The 24,905-nt window shown below is 34.9% G+C and overlaps 1 protein-coding gene across 3 annotated transcripts in view; it reads left to right on the top strand.

The window, feature by feature from the left end:
• Nucleotides 1-24,905, top strand: part of DMD (dystrophin) — a 1,951,120-nt gene that overhangs the window by 797,187 nt on the left and 1,129,028 nt on the right. For all 3 annotated transcript variants that reach the window (XM_036016633.1, XM_036016635.1, XM_036016634.1), the window contains 4 exons: nt 7,462-7,584; nt 10,026-10,163; nt 12,791-12,943; nt 13,822-14,004. In XM_036016633.1, the coding sequence (XP_035872526.1) occupies nt 7,462-7,584; nt 10,026-10,163; nt 12,791-12,943; nt 13,822-14,004 (597 nt within the window). The remainder of the gene's footprint in view (nt 1-7,461; nt 7,585-10,025; nt 10,164-12,790; nt 12,944-13,821; nt 14,005-24,905) is intronic.

The following is a 24,905-nucleotide window of genomic DNA, read 5'->3' as shown; positions in this document are numbered from 1 at the left end:
TTAGTGTTATCAATATAAATATGTTGATCTTTTTTCCCTTGGAGTCTATTTATAATTAAACACTTTCTGTGATAGAAGAGAACAGGATCCGTTAATTGGCATAATTATCCTTGTTATATATTTAACTTTTAGTAAAATTCTCTACAAGGAAATTGTAACAGAAAGCATAGATGAAAACTTAAAGATCTATAGGTATTACTTAATATATAGGCTATTAAATATGTAATAATTACAGCTAAAACTCACAAGTAATATTAATAGATTAATACCTAAACGATGTAATACTCTTCCTACTAATTTTATTTTACTGAAATAAATATGAAATGAACCTACTGATAGTATTTCTATATCAACAACATTTTTGATTCCCATTAGAATTTCCTATTCCTATAGCAAGGTTCATTGTTTTGAAGGTTTGATAATAATTCCCGTTTGTAATCATCTAAAATGTTTTCAGAGTAGATATTAATTGAGTTTGGTGAGCAGCGTCATGTGCTGGAACGAACCAGGTCTTATTAGCATGGCATTTAAAATGATTAAATCTATTCGGTGACTCCTGATTGTGATCCTTTTAAAATGAAAATGATTCCTTCAGTCAGTTAACAGATGCAAAAGTAGTCATCCCTTGAGCCAGGGACTTTCAGATGTTTAGAGGGGGCTGGGAGAGCCAGTGAGTTCCTCAAGTTGCCAGCAACTCGGACACACTGCCTCTGTGTATAGTTTATTACCACTGCACCATCAGATATTTGTTGGCCTGGCACGTGTTAGTATAGACGTGTTCAATTCCACTTAAAACACAGTGGCTTCGGTATACTTCTTTGTATTCAAAACAAAAAGAATTGAAATGAGAATGGCAATAAGAGAGGAACAGAGGAAGGGAGGACAAGAGAAGAAAGGAAATCAAAATAAAAAAGACCAAGTTCTCTAAGATGTTATGTTTTTGCTTTTAATTCACCATTCTCTCCATATATTTTATAGTTCAGTCCTTTCCACTTCTATTTCAACCACTACTACTAAATTCAAGTAATCATGAGGTGGAAAAATAATCAAGTTATACTTAACATAAAGTAGACAACAGGCTGATACTTGAACCATCAATGTATCTTAACCAATCAATATGTTTTATATCCAATTTTGAAAAGCATGAACATGAAGTTAATCTCATCAGTGCAAAACCAATAGGGATGTACTAGGCTGTGTCCTTTAATTAGCCTCACAGATTTGGAAATTTACCACATGTTTTCATTGTTATCATCCTCATGCATCAAAGATAAAACAATACCTTACCTAACATCAAAAGAACGCAGCCAATGAAATGTCACCATCGCGTGCTCTGTTTGCTTCATTTTTAAGTATTATTTCTTATATTTCTTGGAGTTTACTCTCATGAAGTTTGAATGAATGAAAAAAATCTATAAACTACTTTATCTGATTATCTTTGTTCTATATAGATGTTTTCAATATGCTTATTTCTCTTTGTAAGCTTTCTTTCCAGATATTTTGATTTTAATAACTCTTCATAGCATATCAGTAGTATGTCTTTTCTGTATTATAGGATGTTATTGGTCCTTGAGAGTTTATTCATTTTAGTTTCCAGGACTTATTTCTATTTGATTTTGTTCTCTACCAGCATTGTAATGATAAATAAATTTCGAAACTGCAGAATGGAAAGAGGAGACTGATTGATTTGAAGCTATTTTAAACCAAATCTGTAGCACTGGGATTATTTATTTTCAATTTAGATTTTAGTGTAATTTGAATGTAGTGGCCATTTATCGTGATGTCTGAGATGACATACTCCATACTAACAAATGTTTGCTCTCTGTGTAAACACAGTCATTATTATATTAGTGTATCTATGCACGTTGGAAGTGATATTTAACTAAAAGAAAGCTTACATTTTAAAAATGATAAAGTGTATCTAAGTACTTTTGAATGCTTCCAATATACAGTGAATCTATTTGTAATTGATTTTGCTCTTACCAGTCTGTTATTGTTTGTTAACTTGTTATGTGTCACCTTTAATGCTAAAACTTTAACAAAGCCTTAACCTTCATTAATCCGAAAGCATAAAGAAAAGCACAATTAATAGCTGTTCGGCAATCTGAAACAACATTAAAAACTCAAGGAAAACAAAGTGTTGTCTTTCTCAGTTTTTCTGTCTCTTTTCTCTTTTGTGTTTGTTTATCTCTCTTTTTGATTATTATGTTTCCCTATGTTTTACTTTATTTGTATTTTGTATGACTACACAGTCATGCTAAAGCTCTTAAGATGAAAAGGTAAGTAAAAGAGTAAATTATGTAAAACTTATGCCTGGTTTGTACTTCCTCCTGTGATATGATACCCTTGGTTTGACTATTTTCTATGTATTTTCAAACCTATCATGTGTTCACTCACACTGTGTGATTTCATTGTGATTCTAGTTCTCCTGTGGTCATATATTTTCTGTAAAGTCAATAGAAGTAATTCACACAATAATTTAAATGATTTCTTCATCATTGATTTCAGCCCCTTTAAATACTTTACTATAATTCTGAATTGAAAAGGCAGGCAGAATATATGTTATATGTTTTCAACTTGGGTTACTCAAGAGTGAGCCATTAAATTATGGATTATTCCTTATATGCATTTCTTTTATAAAGTTTCATAAGAATTACAAATTATAAAGACAATGAAGACCGAGGAATGACATTTCAACTTTGATTGGCCAGGAAAGTGCCTTTCATAGTAGAATTGTCATGACCTAATGGTGAACCAGTGACAGTTAAGGAAGGTATTAAATTCTCTCAACTCCTTGTGACTGAACAAAAAGTGGTAATCACATAGCTGTCCGATGGCTGGTCTGATAAGCCAGTACCATAGCCAAAATAATTGAGTTGAGAAGGTACATTTATTTTGGTCATAAAATTGGTCACTGGGTAATTTAATTAATATATTGGATGTCCCAAAGTGCATAATTGATATAATAATCTCCTTTTCTGCACAAAGGAAAAGAGTTTTATTTGTTATGGAACATACAAAGTAGTATAAGATATATTCCCCCCTTCAAGGATTAAAAAATCTACTGGTGAGACAAAGCATACACCCTTGAAAGCCAAATGACATTATACTCACATGTAAGATACTGGAACACAATCTAAGATTACACAGATGAAGAACAGACTCCTGGAATAACATGTCAAACCCATTGCTATGAGTTTTCCTATTCCCAGGTGGCTTCCAGAATATTCCTCTCAAAGTATATTTGAATGCAAGTGAATGAGATGGGCATTTTATGAATTATCTAAATTCACTAGAATTTACTAAATAAAACATAAGTATTTTGACAGTTACTAGTAAGACTTTACAATTGCAACATATTACAAAATAATAAAGAGCAATTGTTTCTTTTCAATGCCATGGTTATAATAGTTACTGTCAATCTGTACTGTCTAATAAAGTAGCCATGAACCACATATGGCTACTGAGCATTTGAAATGTGGCTACTCAAGTTAAGATGTGCTGTAAGTACTGGGCTTTTGAAGTAATATGAAGAAGTTAATATAAATTATGTTATTAATTTATATTGATTACAAATTTATATGATAGTATAGACATATCAGTTAAGTAATACATACTATAATTAGGTCCACATTTCAATCTTTAATATGGCAAATAGAACATTTGCAATTACATATATGGCTCACATTATATTTCTGCACTGCTATAGATAAACAAAATCTTTTGAATTTAGAGGAAAGAATTTCCTGTAAGTTGATAAAATTTTAGAGACGTATTCATGTGAAAACTCTCATTTCTAACATGAACCCTAATACATCGCCATTCTGCCTCTAATTGTATACTCTCAGCAATGAGAAATTTACTACTTTAAAATTAGTGATTTTAAAAAGAAAAAAACATCTGCAACATTGATCATCTGTTCCTAGAGTAAACTGAAATTCAGGCTCCAAATGAATTTTATTCATTGATTCTGGTTGTTCACTTTGGAACCACAGAGATTAATTCAGATCCCTAATATGCATAGTGACCTTTTTAACAAATGCAGAGAAGGCTTTGATCAGGAAATCTGGACTCTAAGCATACTCCTAATGAAAACTAAGTATGCATTATCTTGCTCCAATAATTAGTTCTTTATTTTGTAGCAGTGTTTCCTAAAATCTGTTTATATCTGCTTATATTATTTTCATACCATCTGGTATCGTTGTTGCTAGCATTTGGCCAAACATTAATATACGTGCATACACGAAGCACTTATCAGTTGGGTCTTTTCAATTTTCTACAATGGCATAAGTGCATAGTATGTGCCAGGAGTGACTCTAGCTCAAACAAGACAGACAAACTCCTCATTTACATGGGATGTTCATGGAACTCATTCCTCTTACTTTGTTTTGTCTCCAAATAATGCCTGGGGAAAATCCTGCACCGGGCAGAACAAGTCAAAGCCCTACGGTATCCTCTTTGAGACCTCCCTCTGCAGCGATGGCAGATTAGTTCATCAGCAGTGTTTGTTGGTCAGGATGACACAAGTTTACCAAACTGGAGTGTCAATTTCTCCCTGTTCCCTATTAGAATGTCATGAGCTTGTCAGATACCCTTGGTAAAATAAAAACACCATGTCCACAAGCATTGACTTTATCCTTGGTAAAGAGGATGTTTTCAAAAGAGGAAGTCTGGAACTGAGCCAATGGATGGGTCTGATTTTGAGAGGAAACGAAACGAGCCAATATCTGTTGGGTGTTTATTGCATGTCAGGTGGTGCATACATTTTGAGAGAAAATAATAACCAGCATTTATTGACAATGTATGATGTACCAGATGATGTTGTAATATATTGGGGCCTCATAACAACCCCATGAGGTAGATATTCTTCTTATTCTTATGTTGCAAATAGGCAAACGGAGGCCCAAAGAGGAAAAAGCACTTGTCCTGGCTCCCTCAGTGAGGAAATGGTGCAACTGAGATTCACCTGGGGCATTCTCATTTAGGAACTTAGGCTGCTCGCCAGAACACTAGACGCATTCCATGGATAGCAGGAGCTCACCAACAGACTTGCAGAAAAGATCACTATTTGGAATCCTCGTAAATGGCTAGAAAGGTCCTTGGGGGCAAGATTAGGGGAAGCCTTGACTCTCATGCTAGAATTTGGACTTTATTCTACTTGTACTATTTGAGCAGAGAAATGACATAATGAAAGTCACATTTGGGGGTATATTGCCCTGATGGCAGTGCACAGGCTAGAACTGGTGAGGTGGGAAAGAGATTATACCCCGAGAAGGGTGTTACTGCCTTAACTTCTGTGTGTGGAGAGGAGAGACGGTATCTCTGGGAATAGAAAGCAAATTGACCCTGGTGAAGGAATGGACAATTATTTGACATTTTTTGGCCATTAGGGTAAAGTGTTGAAAAAGTGACACAATGTACATTTTAAGCCTGAATGACTGGGGAAAATGGCCATCTATGAATAGAATGTGGGAAGTTGGTATTGCAAGCAATTTGGCAGAAAGGTAATGAACTCATTTCTAGACATGTTGAACTTCAAGTGAGAACTTGGTTGGCTATTAGAGAATGTAGATTGGAATTCAGAAGAAAAGTCATGGCTAAAGATGACTATTTGGGAGATACTATAAAAGTTATGGTTAAGTTTTGGAAGATTATATAAGTTATTAGGGAAGGGAAATTGAGAGGTACAGAGGCCCGCATCCTGAGCCTTGGAAACCACTATATTTGAGTATGTGGAGAGAGGATGAGCTAAGAGAGGAAGCAGGCATAGGAGTAAAACAAGAAACAAGCAAATGGATCCATGTTATTTTGACATCCAAGTAGTCAGTAAAAGTGATCGTAACATTACTTATCATCAAACAGTCACAAAAACCATGTAGAACAGTGTGGTTGCTCTCATTCAATATTAGCAAATGTGAATAACAATTCAATAACGCAAAATACCGCCACATTAATTTTGTGTAGTTATTATTACTCTAAAATCTGTTCATCATTTTGCTTTCATAATACTTTGAACAAGATATGACTTTTAAATTTACAAGTACATTAATCACACAGACATTAAAACATCCTTTAATCATATTTAAAATACCATTCTGCATTGGTTCAAGAACCGAATATGAATTTCAAGTTACAAATGGTCATTAGCATTTATACACTAGTAGTGAAAGTAAGTCACTTGAAAAAAGAGCCCAGAAATCCTTTCTGGCACATGTAGAAGCGCCTAGAAGAAAAGTGTTTATTCATATTGCATGTGACAACCGTGCCCTGGTAAATAGCATTCGATTATTCAGTTTTCATTAGTAACTAAATACCTTGAGATATTTTTTCCCCTTGAACACGTACCCTTATGGTCCTCCAGAAGATGCCTTCCGTCTAATCAAGACAAAGCACAAGTATGGCTGGGGAAGAGTAGGTGGGGAGCCCACTTGATGAATGCGGTCATCCTGCCGTAAGGCGCTGGGGCTTGTTCCTGAATCCCTTTTACAGATGGAAAATGCTTCTTTCTATGAGCAAATAAGGTTTCCGTATGTCATCTCTGAGTTCAAAAGCTATCAAGTATGCAGTATGTTCTGCTGTTTTCATGCAAAGAAATTGAGCACAGAGTGAAGATCAATAGAATCTTTTGCTGACTGTTTGAACTTTTATAATTAAATATTGCCTGCTGTTTTGAGTATATATTTGATTTCCAAGACATTATCGTGCATCAGTCCTGTTCCAGTGGCTGCTTTAGAAAAACAAGATGTTTTCAAGTTGTTTGCGACTAGGCTCATTATGAATTTCAAAGTTAAAGAAACTGCGGTGTTTGTAAGGTTTGAAAGCATATGATTCAGATCCTTTTACGTGAAATACTCTGGTTTCATTTATCTGAACGTGGTGTGCTATGAAAGAAAACATTTCTAAGGCAAGCTAATGGCATAGTTTGTCTTATGAGAGCATGCTTGTCATGCTTTCTCCATGCTAAAAGTATCATTTGAAATATCTGAGCAGATTGCCATGTTTTGGGTTTTGTTTGTTTGTTTGTTTGTTTTTGAGGATAAGAAGACAGTTCTGCAGTTCCACCCAAGGTTACTGTTATTTGATGAATGAGGCGATTTCTGATAAGGCATATTTACCCTAATGGTATTTATATTAGAATATTTAAAAGAAGATCAAATTCAGCTTGAGAATATTAACAATTAGCTCAGTCAAATATATGGAAATTGACTTTTGTCGAAAAAACAGAATGATGAATTGCATTGTCTTGCATGTGCGTTCAGCTCCGATGATGTTAAATGTTTGTCTTTATTGGCATCCTCAGGTGCTTTCCCAGTTGTATTTCAAAACTTTCATAAAGTATAATATGGAAACATAATGCATGTCATTATTTTAGCAACAGGAGGTTGAACAAATGTATTTTTTGGTTTATGTTTCTAATAAAAAGTAATTTTAATTTAAATTAGCACTATCTTTTTTTTTTAGGCCTCCATTCCTTTGAAGGAATTGGAGCAGTTTAACTCAGATATACAAAAATTGCTTGAACCACTGGAGGCTGAAATTCAGCAGGGGGTGAATCTGAAAGAGGAAGACTTCAATAAAGATATGGTAAATTGGTTGTGATAAAAGTGTGAATGAACTAGGAGTGAAAATGAATACATATTTGGAAAGAAATTACATAACTCACGTCTCCAACTAAGTTCTTAGGCCACACCTTGCACATTTTGTGATTCTCATGATGTATTAGAAATGCAGAGTATTCTTGTTGAACTTGGATTATGCATGCCAATATAGTATGGTCATATAGGAACATTTACAGGCACTAATAAATAGCTCATCAATTTTGCTTTGACCTGTACTCTTTTCAAACTCAGAGGATAAAATGTAATGGGGAAAAAGAATCAAATCAGAAAGTAACCTGGAAATTGAATAACAAACTCAACTATTATTGATGGCTGATATTTTGTGTCAGTCATGTTTTTCGTAATAGAACATTTATTTCAGAAAAGGAGCAATTGCATACAATAAAATCATTGTAAACATTGCTTATTAAAGTTCACCGCAGTGGTTTTGCCAAAAACTTGAATAACTAGTACAATGTATGTCTAAAATACATATAAATTTATGCTGCTTATTTCATGGGAGTGAACAAATGTAACCACGCAGGCTGTTCCCAAACGCATAACATCCTTATTCAACCCCGATAAATTTCGGACTGTCTTTTATACTTCTGTCTGGCCTGAATATTTCTTGTCACATCCCTTTTCACTGCGTTTTTTCCCTCCACCTCCTTTTCACACTTGCCTTTCCCTTCTTTCACAGCCACCACCAGTAAGACATTCTTAACCTTTACATCTGTTATGCTAGAGGTTTCTGGCATGTACTGATGCTAGAGACTTTTCAGATAATACTTGAAAGTGACATCAAAAGGCAATATATCCATTGCATGGGAGGCAATAGGAGAGCTGTTTCCACCCACCTCAGTTCCCACTGCTATCATTTCTGACTTCCGGGAGCTGCCTGAGTTGGTGGTCCTCCCCGTGTAAGGGGTTTGGTGGCCCTGCCCACTCAGCTCATGGAAAGAAAAACAAGAAGAGGCTTTCCAAGAGGCTGACTTACAGCTATCTCTTCTTCAAGACCACGAAGAAACCAGAAGGCACCGAGGTGGAAAAGGGTGCTGCTTACCTCTTGGGCCGATCACCACCTCTGCCCTATAAGTCTCACCTGGTGCAGGGAAAGATGCGAAGTAGGGGGTTTTCTTGTTTATTTTTGTTTTGTCCTCAGCCCTAGGAAATGTTGCAGACTTTTTAAAGACATCTTAAAATCAATGAAGTCTTTTACATGCTATAAATATACAGGGGTGGGCAAAAAGTAGGTTTGCAGTTGCTCTTAGGGAAAATAATACAATACTAAATAATACTACAAGAATAAACTGTGTGTCCTGTGTACTCGCAACTGTACACCTACTTTGGCCCACCCCTGTACATGTCTGTTACATTATTTCAATAGACTAGTAACTGATAAATCTCAGGTAGAAATCCCAATTATTCTAAAAAAGAACAGTTTCTTAGTTGTGTGTGGAAGTTTAAATGTGCACTATAAATTTCAAAGTGTGACATCTAGATACATACGACTTTTAAAAAATTGTTTAGTATTTGTCATTCTTAGCCCATCAGAGTACCTTAAAAGGTGAACCTCCTTGATAGAAAGTTTTTATATAGAGAGTGGAAAGATAAACTAGATGTGAAAAATTACATGGTCACATATGCTAGTATATTAGACCAACACTTATTCAAATAATTTTAATTCAAGGTAAATAAAGTTATTTTTGGAGTTTAAAAAGCAAAATGCATATCGAAAATGTTTAAAGCCATTTTTCTAAACTGTATCTTAATACCTATGGATTGTATTTATTTAAAAATAACATGCACATATGACATATCTTTAGAAATTATTTGCAGCATTTGACAGCAGTTAGACATATCATTTCTTCCTAATGTCCTAATATTTGTCATAAATTTGGGCATTGAGGTTATTTAAAGCAGAGATTATTAGAAATGTGTGCACATTCAAAACAAAATATTCTCACTTAGGAGTGAGTGTGTGACAATTGTAAGATTTGTTGTCATCTCACACTTCCACGTCCATCTTCCTAAATGGATTAGTTAATGATAGATATGACAAGTTTCGTTTACTTCTCCACACTTTTTAAGTCTCTAAAAATACACTGAAAACTCAAAGCCGAAAGAATGCTTTTGCAGCAATTCAGCACTGGTCTGAAATGATAAAGCACCTCACTCCCCCATCTGTCTCCATGCCCCGTGTCTGCTGTGTCCTTTTGAACTAGGCGGGAGGAAGCTTACTTCTGTGCAAAGTTAAAATACAACATAGTAAAGATAAACTGTGAGCACAGTGTCTCATCCTAACATTCCCTGCGAGTTTTAAATGGGATTTTCTTGGTGTTTAAATAACATGTTTTATTATCTCTGTTAACGATGTACAGCTTTTTAAAAACCGAAATGAAGACTGTACTTGTTGTTTTTAATCAGAGTGAAGACAATGAGGGTACTGTAAAAGAATTGTTGCAAAGAGGAGACAACTTACAACAAAGAATCACAGATGAGAGAAAGCGAGAGGAAATAAAGATAAAACAGCAGCTGTTACAGACAAAACATAATGCTCTCAAGGTATTAGAGCTAAAATTATAATATACCTTGCCTGTGGTTTCTTTTTCATATGTAGGGTAAAATATATTGTGCATAAATAAAATCTGCTTAAGAATCTTACTGACCAGAAATACATTTTTTTCTGTTCAATCTGTGTGCTTTATTTAACATTTTTCAGTGCTGTCTTTGATTTTGAAAGATGTGTTGCTTAACAATTTTAAGGGGTTTTTTTGTTTTTGCTTAGACAAGTTATTTTTTTACATATGTATTGAAAAACCATGCTTAACTGCCAAAATAACCAATCTATATTTTGGGGCTTTCTGATTCTCATATTTTAGTGATTTTATTGACAGTAGGTCCAATTTTGGGGGGTAACCTAATATTTGTTTACTAAGGCCTGAGCTTCTACTCGATCTTTTTTTTTTCAATAAATTTCATATTTTCTTTAAGAGAGTCCCACTTTGCAACTAACTCAGCATGTGTAAGAATCTAATTTGATTGATATAGGAATCCTCAAAAATAATTTTAATGCCCTTGAAAGAGAACCAGTAATCTCATATTAACCACTGATAATACATTGCTTCAATTACCCATGCGATTCATGTGGATTTCTTCAGGAAGGGCAGAGTAGAGTATTGTTTCTTTTTTCTATTACACTGCCTGTAAAGTTCTTGAGCTGAGGCTGGACACGTGAAGAGTTTTGTGGGATAACTCTTTTTTGATGTGCTTTGCAACATTCACTATTTGCACGCATGGCTGATTTTGTAACACTGTTAATAGCCGAGCTTCTCATTGTAAATCATTCTCTTATAGCTGTGTAGCTATGAAGGTAGATCCACCTAGTAAGTGGATGGAGTCTGCTTTCTATATGCAAATAAGAGTATAAAACCTTTCCCCATATAGCCAGACAATCAAGTAAACACTGCTGAGAAAGTAATTACACAATATTGTGCCTGCAAGTAATCCACGAGAAAAGTCTAATTGGCCAGCAGGGGTTCTGAAGGTAACTGCTGATAAATATAGTAAATATAAAAGGCCTGTTCCTTGAGGGAATGCAAGAGCAAGCCATAGTGTGCTCAGAAAGTCAGAAATCTGTGTCATTCACACGTTTCCGACTGTGACCAAACTTTCCAAAGCGTCTATCCTGGTCATATGATGATATGTGTCCTACTGAACAGCAGTGTTTAATGTTTAATCTTTACACCGTGCACATCACCTTGGGCTTACGGAATAAAATGAGATTCAGATTTTAGGAACACAAGCTCTTTCTCTTGGCAAAGGTATGAGCTGCGTCACGAACAAGGCGCTGTTCAACTGTCACTCATGTGGCTGTATCTTGGTACCTTTGAAAAAAGCAGCATTCCATCTGTCTCATCCCAGGCATTTATTACCTCCACGGGGGGTTTAGAGATTCAACTAAAAATGTAAACTGCAGTAAATTTTACATCCCCTGTTTTAAACAAGAATGGAGAAGAAAATCTAGATTATTCCGGCAAATGTGTGCTAGAAGCAATGAATGAAAATCTACTCCACTTGCCAAGCCTACCTATACCACCCAATTCAGTGACTGTGTTAACCTGCCCAATGGCTTGAATGAAATTAGTCCTTATGAAACATTTCAAAGATGGTAAAAACTTTCTGATGGAATGGATTTCATCAGTTCTGTGAGACTCCGTATTTTCTTTTGCTCCAGTTAAATCTGTACATGAAACTCCAATTGCCACTGCTCTGAAGAAGTGGAAACTATTCTGAACTCTTATGTTCCCTGGTGTTACCATAAAATGTCATGTCAACAAATCCCATTGATCAGGGGAGACGTTGAGCGTGCTCGTATGGAGCGAGATACTTAATCACCTCTTTTTCGCTTTATTATATCAGTCACCCTTATGTATTTCATCAGGTTGATTGGAAACCATGTACTATACCCCTTTTCTTTTTAAAATAATGCATCAGTTTACATTTGGAGCATGATTTGATCTAGTAAGAAAAATTTGGCCATACAAGCCTTGAATGAAAAAAAAATTCATAGCATTTAAATTGTCATTTTCATGTACACTCACAGAAATACAATTTTCACACTTCTACATATAGAGCTTGAAATAATTTATATGATAAGTAAGGTGATTTTATATTGTGAATCATAAAATATTAACGGCCCATGAAACTTTTTACAGGGATTTCTAAAACCATGAATGTGGTTATTTGGTTACATAAAGTTTAAATTTTGTGTATGAACCCAGGACATAAGATATCCATTTCAGAAGTTTTTAACCTATTTTAAAAGTCAAATATAAACTTAAGTTTGTGCAGGTAGCTCAATTATATTCATATTAAATTATTTCAGATAGACTACATGATAACTTGGGGACTTATTAAGTCAATTAAATATAACAGGATTTCCAGTCCAGTTTAAACATGCCAAGAGAAAATACTTGAAGTAGGTTGTTCAGGTTTCCTAGCTTCGTGTACATAGGTCCTGCCACATCAGTACATAATTTGATCATCTATTTGTATGTGTAGCATTTTAATGGAAATTTAACCAAAGTTGTACAAGAAGGTGAGGGATTCAGATTATGTTTAAGTAACTACAGCCAGAAGTGTACTAAACATATATATTGATATTTTAATAATATCTGCACCATGAACAGGATTTGAGGTCTCAAAGAAGAAAAAAGGCTCTAGAAATTTCTCATCAGTGGTATCAGTACAAGAGGCAGGCTGATGATCTCCTGAAATGCTTGGATGACATTGAACAAAAATTAGCCAGCTTACCTGAACCGAGAGATGAGAGGAAAATAAAGGTAATGTTGTTTTAGAATGTCAATCCTAGATTTCATTGCTGCCATTTTATTTATTTAACTTAAACTGTGTGGATCATATTTAAAATGTTGATGTGGCCGTTTCTTCTATTAGCGTTCTCTCTGATTTGGTGTATTTCCTTGTACTGTATTTTGTTTCAGTAAATGTATTGTAGTAAGTGTTTTTCAACTGACACAATGTTGAATGAATAAACTGTTTTATTTTTAGACAATGTAAAAATGAATGAAGAAATGTCATGTGTTTTCTGGTGAGATTGTAATTGACTTTGTGTATCTTTGTTCCAGATGAACAAATGACTTATCGGTATATGGACGGCTTCTTTCTCATGTTAGCACATTCATTTCATCAGAGCGTCTTCACACATCATTGTCAAATCTCTGTAGATTTATTTGCATCTTGTCTGAAGATGTTTTTTTTCTGTTATTATTTTACACTTTTTAGTTTGCCTCATTCTCTGTTGAGTCCCTCAAAACTTTATTACAGAGAAATAAATAAGTTATTCATTTACCCTCTAAATTATATTCCATATATGGATATCCAGTCCCTAACAATAAGTAATCACTCCAATTTGGGTCCACCCCCAAAATGGCAGAGGCATTTAGAAGAGAGAGACATGTTAGATTAATTGAAATATTTTCTTAATTATGATATCTAAAGCTGAGCAGTCAAAAATAACAACAATAATATTTGGACTCTTGGGTGAAGATGACAGCGGAGGCTTCCATATCTGTAAATTCTGAGAAATGAACAATAAAATGACAACAGCCTATGCAATTTCTGGGAGAAGTGTGTGCTGCTTGCAGGTTGGTTGATGTGGTTAGCTAACTGCCCTGGGCCCTGTATTGGTTTTGCTCAATAGGAAATTGAACGTGAATTGCAGCAGAAGAAAGAGGAGCTGAATGCAGTGCGCAGGCAAGCTGAGGGCCTGTCTGAGGATGGGGCTGCAGTGGCAGTGGAGCCAACTCAGATCCAGCTCAGCAATCGCTGGAGGGAAATTGAGAGCAAATTTGCTCAGTTTCGAAGACTCAACTTTGCACAAATTGTGAGTTGTTACTGGCAAACCCACGTATGTGTTTGCAACTAGTACTTTAATAACAGAGGCCTACTAACAAAACAAAACAAAACAAAACAAAATGAAAACCACAGCAAAATTCGGGTGCAATTCCAAACTTCTAATATGCATTCTGAGAGTAGTTTCCCCTCACTTAGGGCTTCTGTAACACTAGCAGTTAATTTTTCAGATTAAAAATACAATCATTTAACAGAGCGTAGCAAGCAGCCCCGTTATCAAAATTGAAAAAGACATCTCTTTGCTGCATCATTTTTTCATAACATTGGCAATGTGAATTTGTCAATTTATCATACATTTACTTTATTTCAGTGTCTGATCAAAAAATTGCTTCTCTGAGATCATCTCACGCTACTTTTACTTTCTTAATGTATACATGGTAAATGATAAATCTTTTGTGCATCATCTTCTTATATCACCTTGCATAAGCCCTTATGTCATTGACTTTAATAGTTTAGCCCTCAAACCTGGCTTATCTGCTTAATGGGTTAAAAGGTTTAATAAAGAAATGGATGCCTCATAAGATGGTTGATCATTGATGGCACATGGAAAACATATTAAATATTGTGACTCCTGAAGTATCTCAAATCAAAGAGAAAGGCACCGCTTTTCTTTCAAACAGCTGGCAGGAAATTTTGCGATTCTTTCTTTGAAAAGGCAATTGATCATTGGGCTCTTGGTCTTCTTAGATATTTGTAATAAGGTATAAATCAGAGGGATTTTCTAACACGTACGTGTTTGGATTCTATTCAGAGAAAGTATACAGTGAAGAGGAATGGTCACCACTCTGGAATTGAGCAGAGTGCTCCTCACAAAACCAGGATGTCAGAGTGGAAAATAAGGCGTTATCGTTCTGTTAGGTTGAATCATGCAACCAACAGATAGTCAACCATTTTTGACCTATGTAATGGCAGTTTCATTTGTTTCAATCCATACATGAGACATGTTGGGTGAATTTCTTATATAATATTGTTGATTCTATTTAATATGAGGTATATTGGAAAATATGTCTAGGACAATTAATGTAACTCTATAACCATATAATTGTCTCAATACTTCTTAGTAACCAAGGGAAAATATACTTCATATTACTGTGAATTTTTACATATAAGAAAAATCCATGAATACATTCATTCTTTTCTGTGAAATCCAGTACCCTAAGATTTAATACTAGCTGAATATTCTGAGAAATTGAAAGATGTAAGATATTTTAAGCTATGTTACATTTGAATTCCAATTACAGCTGATTGTACATTTCAGTCTATTTTTCTTCATATTAGATGTTATGAACATAATGTGTTATAAATCACTCAAGCTTACACTAACAGAAAGCCTGTATCTGTGAAAGCAAAAAGAATTGAAAGTTTAAGACAACCATAGAGAAAATTCAAGGAAAGTATTTTTGCCTTGATTTACTAAGTTATTCAGGGCCAAGTCCTTTGTTTTAAATTATCTGACTACTAATTTCTTCATTCTAATTCCCCCCAAATCTTGACCCACTTTATACACAGGATTAAAAATTTTTACAGCCTGGTAAAGGTAAGTTATTAACACTTTATAGTTAAATAGACACAAGATCAAAAATCTCCATAAAACCCACTTAAAATGTCATTACATAATTACATATAATAGGCTCTCAACAATATTTGTAAAGCATAATAATATAATGTTGGGTAAAATGAAGTAAGGATACATAAACCAGAATAAAATTTAAAAATAACTTAGAGTAAAATAACAGGATGTATTTTCCCCACAAAGCATTTCTTCTTGATTTTATATCTGAAAGATTCAAAATTCTGAAGGGCCTTGAGATAGTGAAAATATTTTTATGTTAACTCCTGATTTTCCATGATAATAGAAGCAATAACAATATGCATGAAGAATAATCAATTTAATATTACAATTATATTTGACTTTGAATTTTAATTAGACTTAAAAGATGGTAGAGGATAGATAGTAATATACAAGATGTATCTTTATATTCCATTGTATTTCACCAATTACTAACATACATCAAAGAACTGATTTTAGCCCTGGCTGGTGTGGCTCAGTGGATTGAGTGCCAGCCTGCAAAGCAAAGGGCCACCGGTTCAATTCCCAGTCAGGGCACAGACCAGGGTTGCGGGCCAGGCCCCCAGTTGGGGGTGCTTGAGTGCTAAGCACACATTGATAGTTCTCTCCCTCTCTTTTTCTCTTCCTTCCCCTATCTAAAACCAATAAATAAATAATCTTTAAGGAAAACTGATTTCACACGTGCACTGGTTGGGGTTATCTTTCCCAATTAGTCTTTGATGAAGACATTTGAGATACTCACAAGCAAATAACTTAACCAAAAGTTGCATTTAGAATAATGCTACAATGGCCCTGATGTAGCAGAGATGGTCATAGCTTCAAAATTTCTTAACTCCTTCTGCATTTACCTTCTGTTGTTCCCTTCCTTCCCTTAAATGTCCTTTTCCATTCTTTCTGGATAGAAACATTAGGCTTTGTTGGTCTGACTGATTTTCAGTTACTCTTTCATATGTTAGCATGGGCAATTCAAGATTGTAGGCAGGACTGTATAGTGCTTAACGTTTGGTACCTGAGTTTAAAATGAGGAATTAATTGTTCCTATTTTAGAGATAAAGACTCAGAAATAGGCTAGTAGTGTAAAATTTGTGCACTTTGGGGACTATGTCTATGTCAGAGCTATATAAGCAAAAAGAAAAACCAAACCAAACTCATAGACACAGACAACAGTATGGCGACCACCAGAGAGAAAGAGGGTGGGGGAGGTAGGAGAGGATATAGTGGGGATAAACTGAGACAGAAAGAGACTTGACTTGGAATGATGAACACACAATGCAACATAAAGATGGCGTATTACAGAATCGTGCCCGTGGAACCTATATAATTTTATTAACCAATATTACCCCAATAAGTTCAATGAAATTTTTTAAAAGACAAACAATACAAATATCTTAGAAGGAAAATAAATGTCTCTTTTCTGTTTCTCTTTTTTCATTTGAAACCATATTGTATTTCCCCCCTTATTATGATTGACTATAACGGAAATGTCGGTGCAGATGCCTGTCATGACATAATCCAGCCTGTGTAACTGCCTCTCACGATAGTAGCGGCAGCTGCCTTTCCCAGGATTGTCTTCCTCTCGCGATAGTGGCTGCCTGTCAGGACAGGGTCTGCACTGTGGAAACCCTAGACTGCAGGGGAAGCACCTCTCACTGGTGTGACTTCAGCAGCCTCCGTCTCTAACTCACTGGGCCCTGCCTATTGACTGCCATTACTCCAGCTTTATCACCCTTTTCGCCGTTGTGCTGCCATAGAGGCATAAAAGGTTCTCTACTCAAACACACCAAGATCATTTCCACCTCAGGACCTTTGCACATACTGTTTCTTAATGAAATACTTTTTGCCTAGGTATTTACATAGGTGTTTACCTTAGCCATCCTGCCATTTAGAAACAGCAAACAGTCAGTAGAACTTTGATGTATGATCTAGGCAGCTAGTACTTAATAGGTATTTTTTCTCTTTTAGAAAGAAGTTTATACGCCTTATAGTTATGCATGCCAATTGAGAGTTTAAGACAGCTGCTCAGAATAGCAGGTTTTAGTGGAGTTACTTTTGGAAGGGTATATACTTAGACCGAAAGTTCTTGAAACCTAACTTAGAGGTGGTGGAGGGTGAAGATGAAGAAGGTTACAGGAATGTATTGCAAAGGATAGCTTTAACTACATGAGAGTACATTAGAAGAAAGGATTTTAACAACATTGGAAATATACATTTCCCAAATATACAAGTTCTTCAAAGGTTGATAGAAAACTAATTTTTAGTAGATTCACATTAAATGCCACAAGACATGTATTATATAAATCAGTCTTTAAGTGAATAATTCAATAAAATGAAAACAATTTCATAGTGTGAACATTTTCCATTAATTTTTAAAAATTGTTTGAATTTAAATAGAATTTTACATCTACAAAGAGATTTCACATATGTCTGGTTTGATCCAACTAATAACCTCCCAGAAGTAAGTAGTATTTTCATTGCCATTTTATAATAAGAAAAATTAAGTTAATGAGCTGTGTCCAAGGGTCCATGTAAGACATGGAAGATATCAAACTTGACCTCAGTGCTTCCGAAAATATTGTGGGAATTATTCAAAAGAAAGAAAAAAAATCAAGTGTTCAAATAAGTTTGAGAAACACCGGATTAAGCAAAGTCTCCTTACTCTAGAAATTTTCAGGGCTTTTGATATGCAAATGTGATTATGAATTTCTACAAGGGGAATAGATTCTGCAGACTTTCTTTCGCATCTGGAGAGTTGCCATACAAAGGGGGAAATTTTGTTTCATTTTCATGATACAACTCCTGTTTCAGTGGTTGTGAAGAACTAGTGTTCTTCACAAAAGAAAAAAAGGGGAAAAGCATCACTGTACCGTTATTTTGGATTTAAAAAACCAGAGAGTACAAGAAAAATAATCACAGAGCTGATTGCCAAAATAATGTGAGAACCTGGATTTGATAGTCCGTCACTCATTTTTTTCTTTGGTGTGTCTTTTCTCCCATCACATAATGGTAACCAATTAATTTTGAGACTTAAATAAGGAGGGAACATATTTTTTTTTGTATAATTACCACACATAGTTTTTCTTTGCCTTAGAGTATCAATAGAGATTGTCAGCTTCCAATGTAAGATCCTTGGAGAATTGGGCAACGTAAACAATTTTCTTTTTCAGAGACAGAATGTGCTTTAGTAAACAGAGTTGTGAATATAAAAGACTAATAATGGTCGCTAAGGAAAATGAACCAGGGAGAGAGCTGCTGATAGAATGTTGCTTTTCTCAGGTTCAGTTTTGTAATTAACATACCACAAGAGCTAAGAAAGAAATTAGACAAGTTAAGATTTTACATTTGTCTAGATTATTTGTGATCATAATATTTATTGCTGTTTCCGTAGCAGTCTTTTCTAGTATCTCGTGATGTATTAGAATCAGTGTAATGGCTGTTTAGTAAATAGAGTATGTTCAGCTAGGATCAACTTCCAGAAAAATGACAGACTGACTGATTCACTCATCCCTCATTTCCAGTGTATGGGAATTCCTTAAAAAATGGAATTTTATAAAGCTTTAAACACATAGTTGAGCTCAGATACACAATGGAGCCTCTCTTCCCCCCGTTGCCATAAGTGGGCGCATCGTATGATACTGCACCTACACCAAAGGCCTGACAGGAGAAAGTTTTAAAGACCTTTTAGTAGAAAACGTGTGGCTTTACATAAAGTATTACCACGAGATGTGAATTAAACCCCTGCCTAAAACAAAACCTACATTTTTCTTGGCGTGTAGAGGGGGAATAGATAAGTCATCACAAACTCAATTCATCTGCCAGGGACTGTGGCTGGAGAAAAAAAATCTTATGTCAAAATGAAAACTAAATGAGGGGGATCTACTTTTTTACACTGACCACAAGATTCCACACTCTTGTACTGAGAAATTAACATAAAGTTGGTTGCGAATTGGTATAAAACCCTTGGAGTCCTCCCTCAGAATAATACAATAAATCAGCCTTCTGGGAGCACCTTACAGACACGTGAACACTGCAGATTACTTCACAACAAAATAGTACCACCCACATGCAGAAATAATACATTGTGACTTAGGGTCATGTAACAATGATCAAGAGAATTAGTACCCCATGAACTTAAAATTATAGAAAACTTTTGCATAGTCTGAAGTAAATATGTAGAAAATAATTATGAGCTAAAAGTATAAAATATGTATTAATTTATAAAACACTATGAAAAGACACAGGTATTTATGATGGAAACAAGGAACACTTACAGGAATCAAAAGCTAGTCATTGAAATAAAGAACTAAGTAGATGTATTAAACTCCTAATTAAGAAATTTAAAAAAGAAAATTAGAAGGTCATTATGGTGAAATTATCAGAATATACCACATAAAATTAAAAATATGGAAAATATAAAGGACAGACTGAGAGAACAGAATTAAGAAATGTTATGTCTAATATAATTTAAAAAGCAGAAAACTGGGAGAATACTCAACATAATATTTAAGGAATAATGGCTAAAAATTTCTCAGAACTTAAGGAAGATACGAGCCCACAAATTGAATAAGGACATTGGTATTCCAACCAATATGAATTGTAATAAATTTACAAAGCATAGGGAATATTTAAATACCTTATAAAAGAAGTGGGGCACATATATATGTCAACAGGAATGACTTATTTAATCGAAAACTATGATAATAAATGAATCAATTAAAAAATCTCCAAAATTCTGTTGTATTACCATTGCACAATTAAGCCTGGGTCCCTTTTTATAAAGCAGATTCCACCCATGCTAGAAAACCTTTGATACTGTGTAATAACTTTTATACTCTGAGTAAGAAAACCTAGGTTTGTATCTTGGGTCTCTCATTACCTGGGACACTTTGACTCAATACTGAGCCTCAAGATAAAGTTAATAACTCCTTCTTTATAGAATTAAGAGAGATAGTGAAGCACCAAAAATGCCTAAAGATGTTTCAGAGTATTCTTATGGTCACAAGACAATATGTACAATTGTTGGTATCCAGAGGTTACAGTGCTGGGTGTCCTGAAAAACCAAAAGCTAAAAATGTAAGTTTTTCTCCATTGGTTGTGTTCCATGTACCTAAAAGATGCAAATACAAATACATTCTAGTTGAACGCTGCTGAAATCTAGACTTAAATAATTCCCACAGGTGAAGTTCTAAGAATATGAGTTTAGCCTCAAAATGGCAATTCACATGAGGAAACCAGCAGCAGAATGCAGCTCTCAAAGACAGAAAATAATGAATGAATTTGATATGGAATGTAAAATAAATACGTTGAATATTTTCAAGGTAGTAAAAATTTGCATCAAATTTTTCATGTGTGAACTAGGGACAAGAGACAATAAAAATTAATGGTCAAGAAGTTTGTTTTAAAAAGAATCAAGTGGAATGTCTGGAAATTGAGAAATGTAATAAATTCAGTGGACAAGGGAAACATCAGACTAGAGAGAACAAAAATGAGAATTAGGAAGTTTGAAGATGCATAAAGTCAATTACGTAGAATGCATCAAGAGAGACTAAAAATAGACAACATAAAAGAAAGGATACGGAAAGGCTATGAGAAGGTCAAATACAGAAAATACCAAATACAAAGGGAAAATTTTCCACACAGCTAAAGAAGACAGATTACCTGGAAAGTAATGACCCAAACAAGGACAGCTGATTTTAGGGCAGTGATAAAAGCCAGATGGTGTTAGAATAATGTTTTCAAAAATAATGAACAAAAAATTACCTATGAACCTATTATGGCATAGTTATAGAAACTCTTGTTTAAAAAAATGTAAGTATAGTTGGTATAAAATCTTATATTGGTTATCTTATTTTCAGGTGTACGATATAGTGGTTTGACATTTTTATACCTTACCGTGTGATCACTACCTTTATTCTAGTTACTGTCTGTCATGGTATAAACTTACCATAACATTAGTGACTATATTCACCTTCCCTTTTTCATCCCCCTACTCCCTCCCTTCAGGTAACCATCTCCTGGGTCTCTTTTTCTATGAGTCAGTCTTTGTTTTTCACATGTAAGCGAAACCATTCGATATTTGTCTTTCTCTGCCGGACTTACTTCACTTAGCATAAGAGCCCCAGGTCTATCCATGTTGTTGCAAATGGCAAGAGTTCATTCTTTTTTAGTACTGCCCAGTAATCCATTGTGTAAACACACATGCAGCCCACTTCTTCTTTTGAGAGTGACATTGAAATAAAGATCTGTTGGAACAGACAAAAATCTGAGAGACACTTTACTAGCAGGAGATTCTCACCAGAGTCCTCAGGGTTGTTGTCTGTTTTTGTCTTGGAATTAGCCACTACTTGTGTTCATTAAGTTATCAATCACTATGTCTTACGTCTTCTCTATGCTGGTGAAAAGAAATTCTGTAAACAGTTTGAAAGCCTCCATAATAATCCATGGCATGTATGCACCTGAAGGGTAATTTTTAAGCAGAAGGAGAATGACCTCCAGATGCAAGGTTTAAGATGTAAGGAAACCTGATGAGCAAATAAAATGCAAAACAAAGGAAAAAGATGAAAGACATATCGGTCATAGGTAAAATTGTCTCATTTGTGTATTGCTGGTACCTCCATCTCTCTTCTAATGTTGGAATGCCTCCATGCTGAGTCCTTGGGCATTTTTCATTTTCTGTCTGAACTCCCTGCCTTGCTGTTTTCATCCAGCCTCATGGCTTTGATAACAGGTATAAGTTCATGACCGTTACATTTATACAGCCAGGCTCCTCTCCTTTCACTCACTGCAGTGGTAACACACCCCTTCCATAGTTTTCGGAGCAAATCTACCCATGCTGCCCTTTACCCATTCTCAACACAATAAGCAGAGACATCACTTGAAAATAGAAAGCCAGTGTGTGTCTTTATTGGACCAAGATGCTCTGATGAATTCTCATCCATTTTAAAGTGAAATGCAAAATCCTTACATGAATTTCAGGGGATACGTGATCTGGTCCCTTATTACTTCTCTGGCCTTAACTCTTTCAGGGGTGTCCAACCTGCGGCCCATAGGCCTTGGGATGGCTGTGAATGTGGCCCAACACAAAATTGTAAATGTACTTAAAACATGATGAGATTTTTGTTGTGTGATTACCTGTTGCGGTGTATTTAATGTGTGGCCCAAGACAATTCTTCCAGTGTGGCCGAGAGATGCCAAAAGGTTGGACACCCCTGCTAGCTCTTGTTGGCTCTGTTTCACCTACATTGACCTCTGCACTTTCCCTTGAACGTGTCAGGCACGGCCCCCTTGCATGAATGTGTTCCTATGCCTAAACCCTCCTCCTCCAGCTGTCTCTGTGGCCCCTCTGTCTCCACCTCTCTGCCTTCAAGTCTCTCTCTCTCTCTCTCTCTCTCTCAGTCAACCCTTTCCCTGTTTATTTTTCTCCATAAAATGCACTACCTGGAAAGTGACAAATATTGCCAATCTTTATCATATTACCTCCTTCCCTAGGATGAAAGCTCCAAAAATGAAGGAATTACCATCTTTCTTTCTTTTTTTTTTTTACTGCTATGCCCTCAGAACCAAAAACAGAGACTAGCAAGTAGTAGGTACTATACATATATTTGTTGCATAAATGAATGAATGAACTAGTTGATCAGTGATGAATAAAATCACGTTAAAGTCTTCTTAATGCTTAGAAGAAGACCATGCAAAATTCATTGTGTATGTTCATTTTCTAATAACCATTAACCTGATAAAAATAGAGTATGAAGTTTTGGAAGTAGACACAGAAAAAAAATATAAACTATTGAAATAAAATGAATTATCCAAACTAAAAATGGAGGTTTAAGAACATCAGTTGAATTGGAAAAGGACAGTAAGCAACTACATGAACACAGGACTTTAGTTCTGAATCTCTCCAGTCCAAAGCTATTAATGTGTATGTAATTGCACACACAATGTAATTGCAATTTTATCTTCTTGTAAGTTTAAACAAATTCATCATTTTATAAATAAGGTTTATATTATATATCACCTTAGAAATATTATCTCAAATGACTGGCTCTAAATTGGCCAATACATTAAAATATAATATAAATGTATTAAACTAGATTCACTGCTTATAATAACATATACAGATATTGTTTAGTTAGATAGGTACTTCTGTATGCTGTTCATCTCCTGAATTAAAGGTACAGTGAAGGACAACAGTCACAAGACAATTTGGTGTCAAATACTTAGATAGACATAAAATACTGTTACCTTTTAATAGTAATATACTATATCAAATTTTGCTATTAAGTGGAAATTTAACACAATGTTCAGAGACACTGATGGTAAATAATGATTATATACATTTCACAAACACAAAATTGATTCTGATGTATTGCTGATATCTGTAGTTTTATTATGTAATTTTATTTCTAAAATTAGAATAAATATCTCATGTTTGGCAACAAAGTGACTTGTTTCATTAAAATGAATATTCTCTGCCATGAAATGACAGTGCCTGAGAAATGATTACATTTGATAGAACTATTTTGGAACACTTTATTACTTCTCATTGTGAATAAGGACATTAAGTAAAGTATCTTAGTCTGATAGAAATAGTTCTGCATAGTGATTATTTTGTTGTGAGGTAACACATTTTGTGTGAGACCAGTGAGCTGTGCATGAGTGCATCTTCACAAAAAGTGTCTCTAGTTGTTATAACAACCTAAAATTTGTCATGCAACTGGCCTGAATTCCCAACATCAAGATACAATTTTTAATTATTAAATGTTTGTTGCTCTTGTCTCTTTGGTGGTGGTGGGGACACTGATTTCTTATATCAGTATCTTCCCTTTTTTATTTGTGTTTAATGAAAATCTCCTGATAATGATAAAGGTTCAGCGAAATTGGAATTCCATACACTTGGAATCTACAGAGAAACTCAAGTTTTTATTTTGGATACATTGAATTGGTATTCCTTTCATTCAATAAACATTTATCCAGCGTCTCTCATGAGCCAGACAACACAAAACGTAAAATAACATTGGTGAATCCATTGCAATCATCCGAAGACGTGATATTTGACAAATATAACTCATACAATGAGGAGGAAAAAAGTACAAGAATTTATACACAGCAATTTGACCTCCATTTGCAACACAACAATAAAAAGTGTAATTTTCTCCAATCTAAATTTGCTTTCAAAATATGGAACACCAGCTGGAAGGGAGCTTAGATGGCTTCTGCGGTGGGGTTGGAAATATCCTTCTGAGCGTGTACGAAACAACTGGTTATAAATAATTAAAGCACTCGCACCATCTGTGAATCATTCTGAT

Source organism: Phyllostomus discolor, chromosome X, assembly GCF_004126475.2.
Source record: "Phyllostomus discolor isolate MPI-MPIP mPhyDis1 chromosome X, mPhyDis1.pri.v3, whole genome shotgun sequence".
Classification (NCBI taxonomy): domain Eukaryota; kingdom Metazoa; phylum Chordata; class Mammalia; order Chiroptera; family Phyllostomidae; genus Phyllostomus; species Phyllostomus discolor.
The sequence above is the reverse complement of the archived record's forward strand: the minus strand, read 5'-3'. Positions and strand labels throughout refer to the sequence as shown.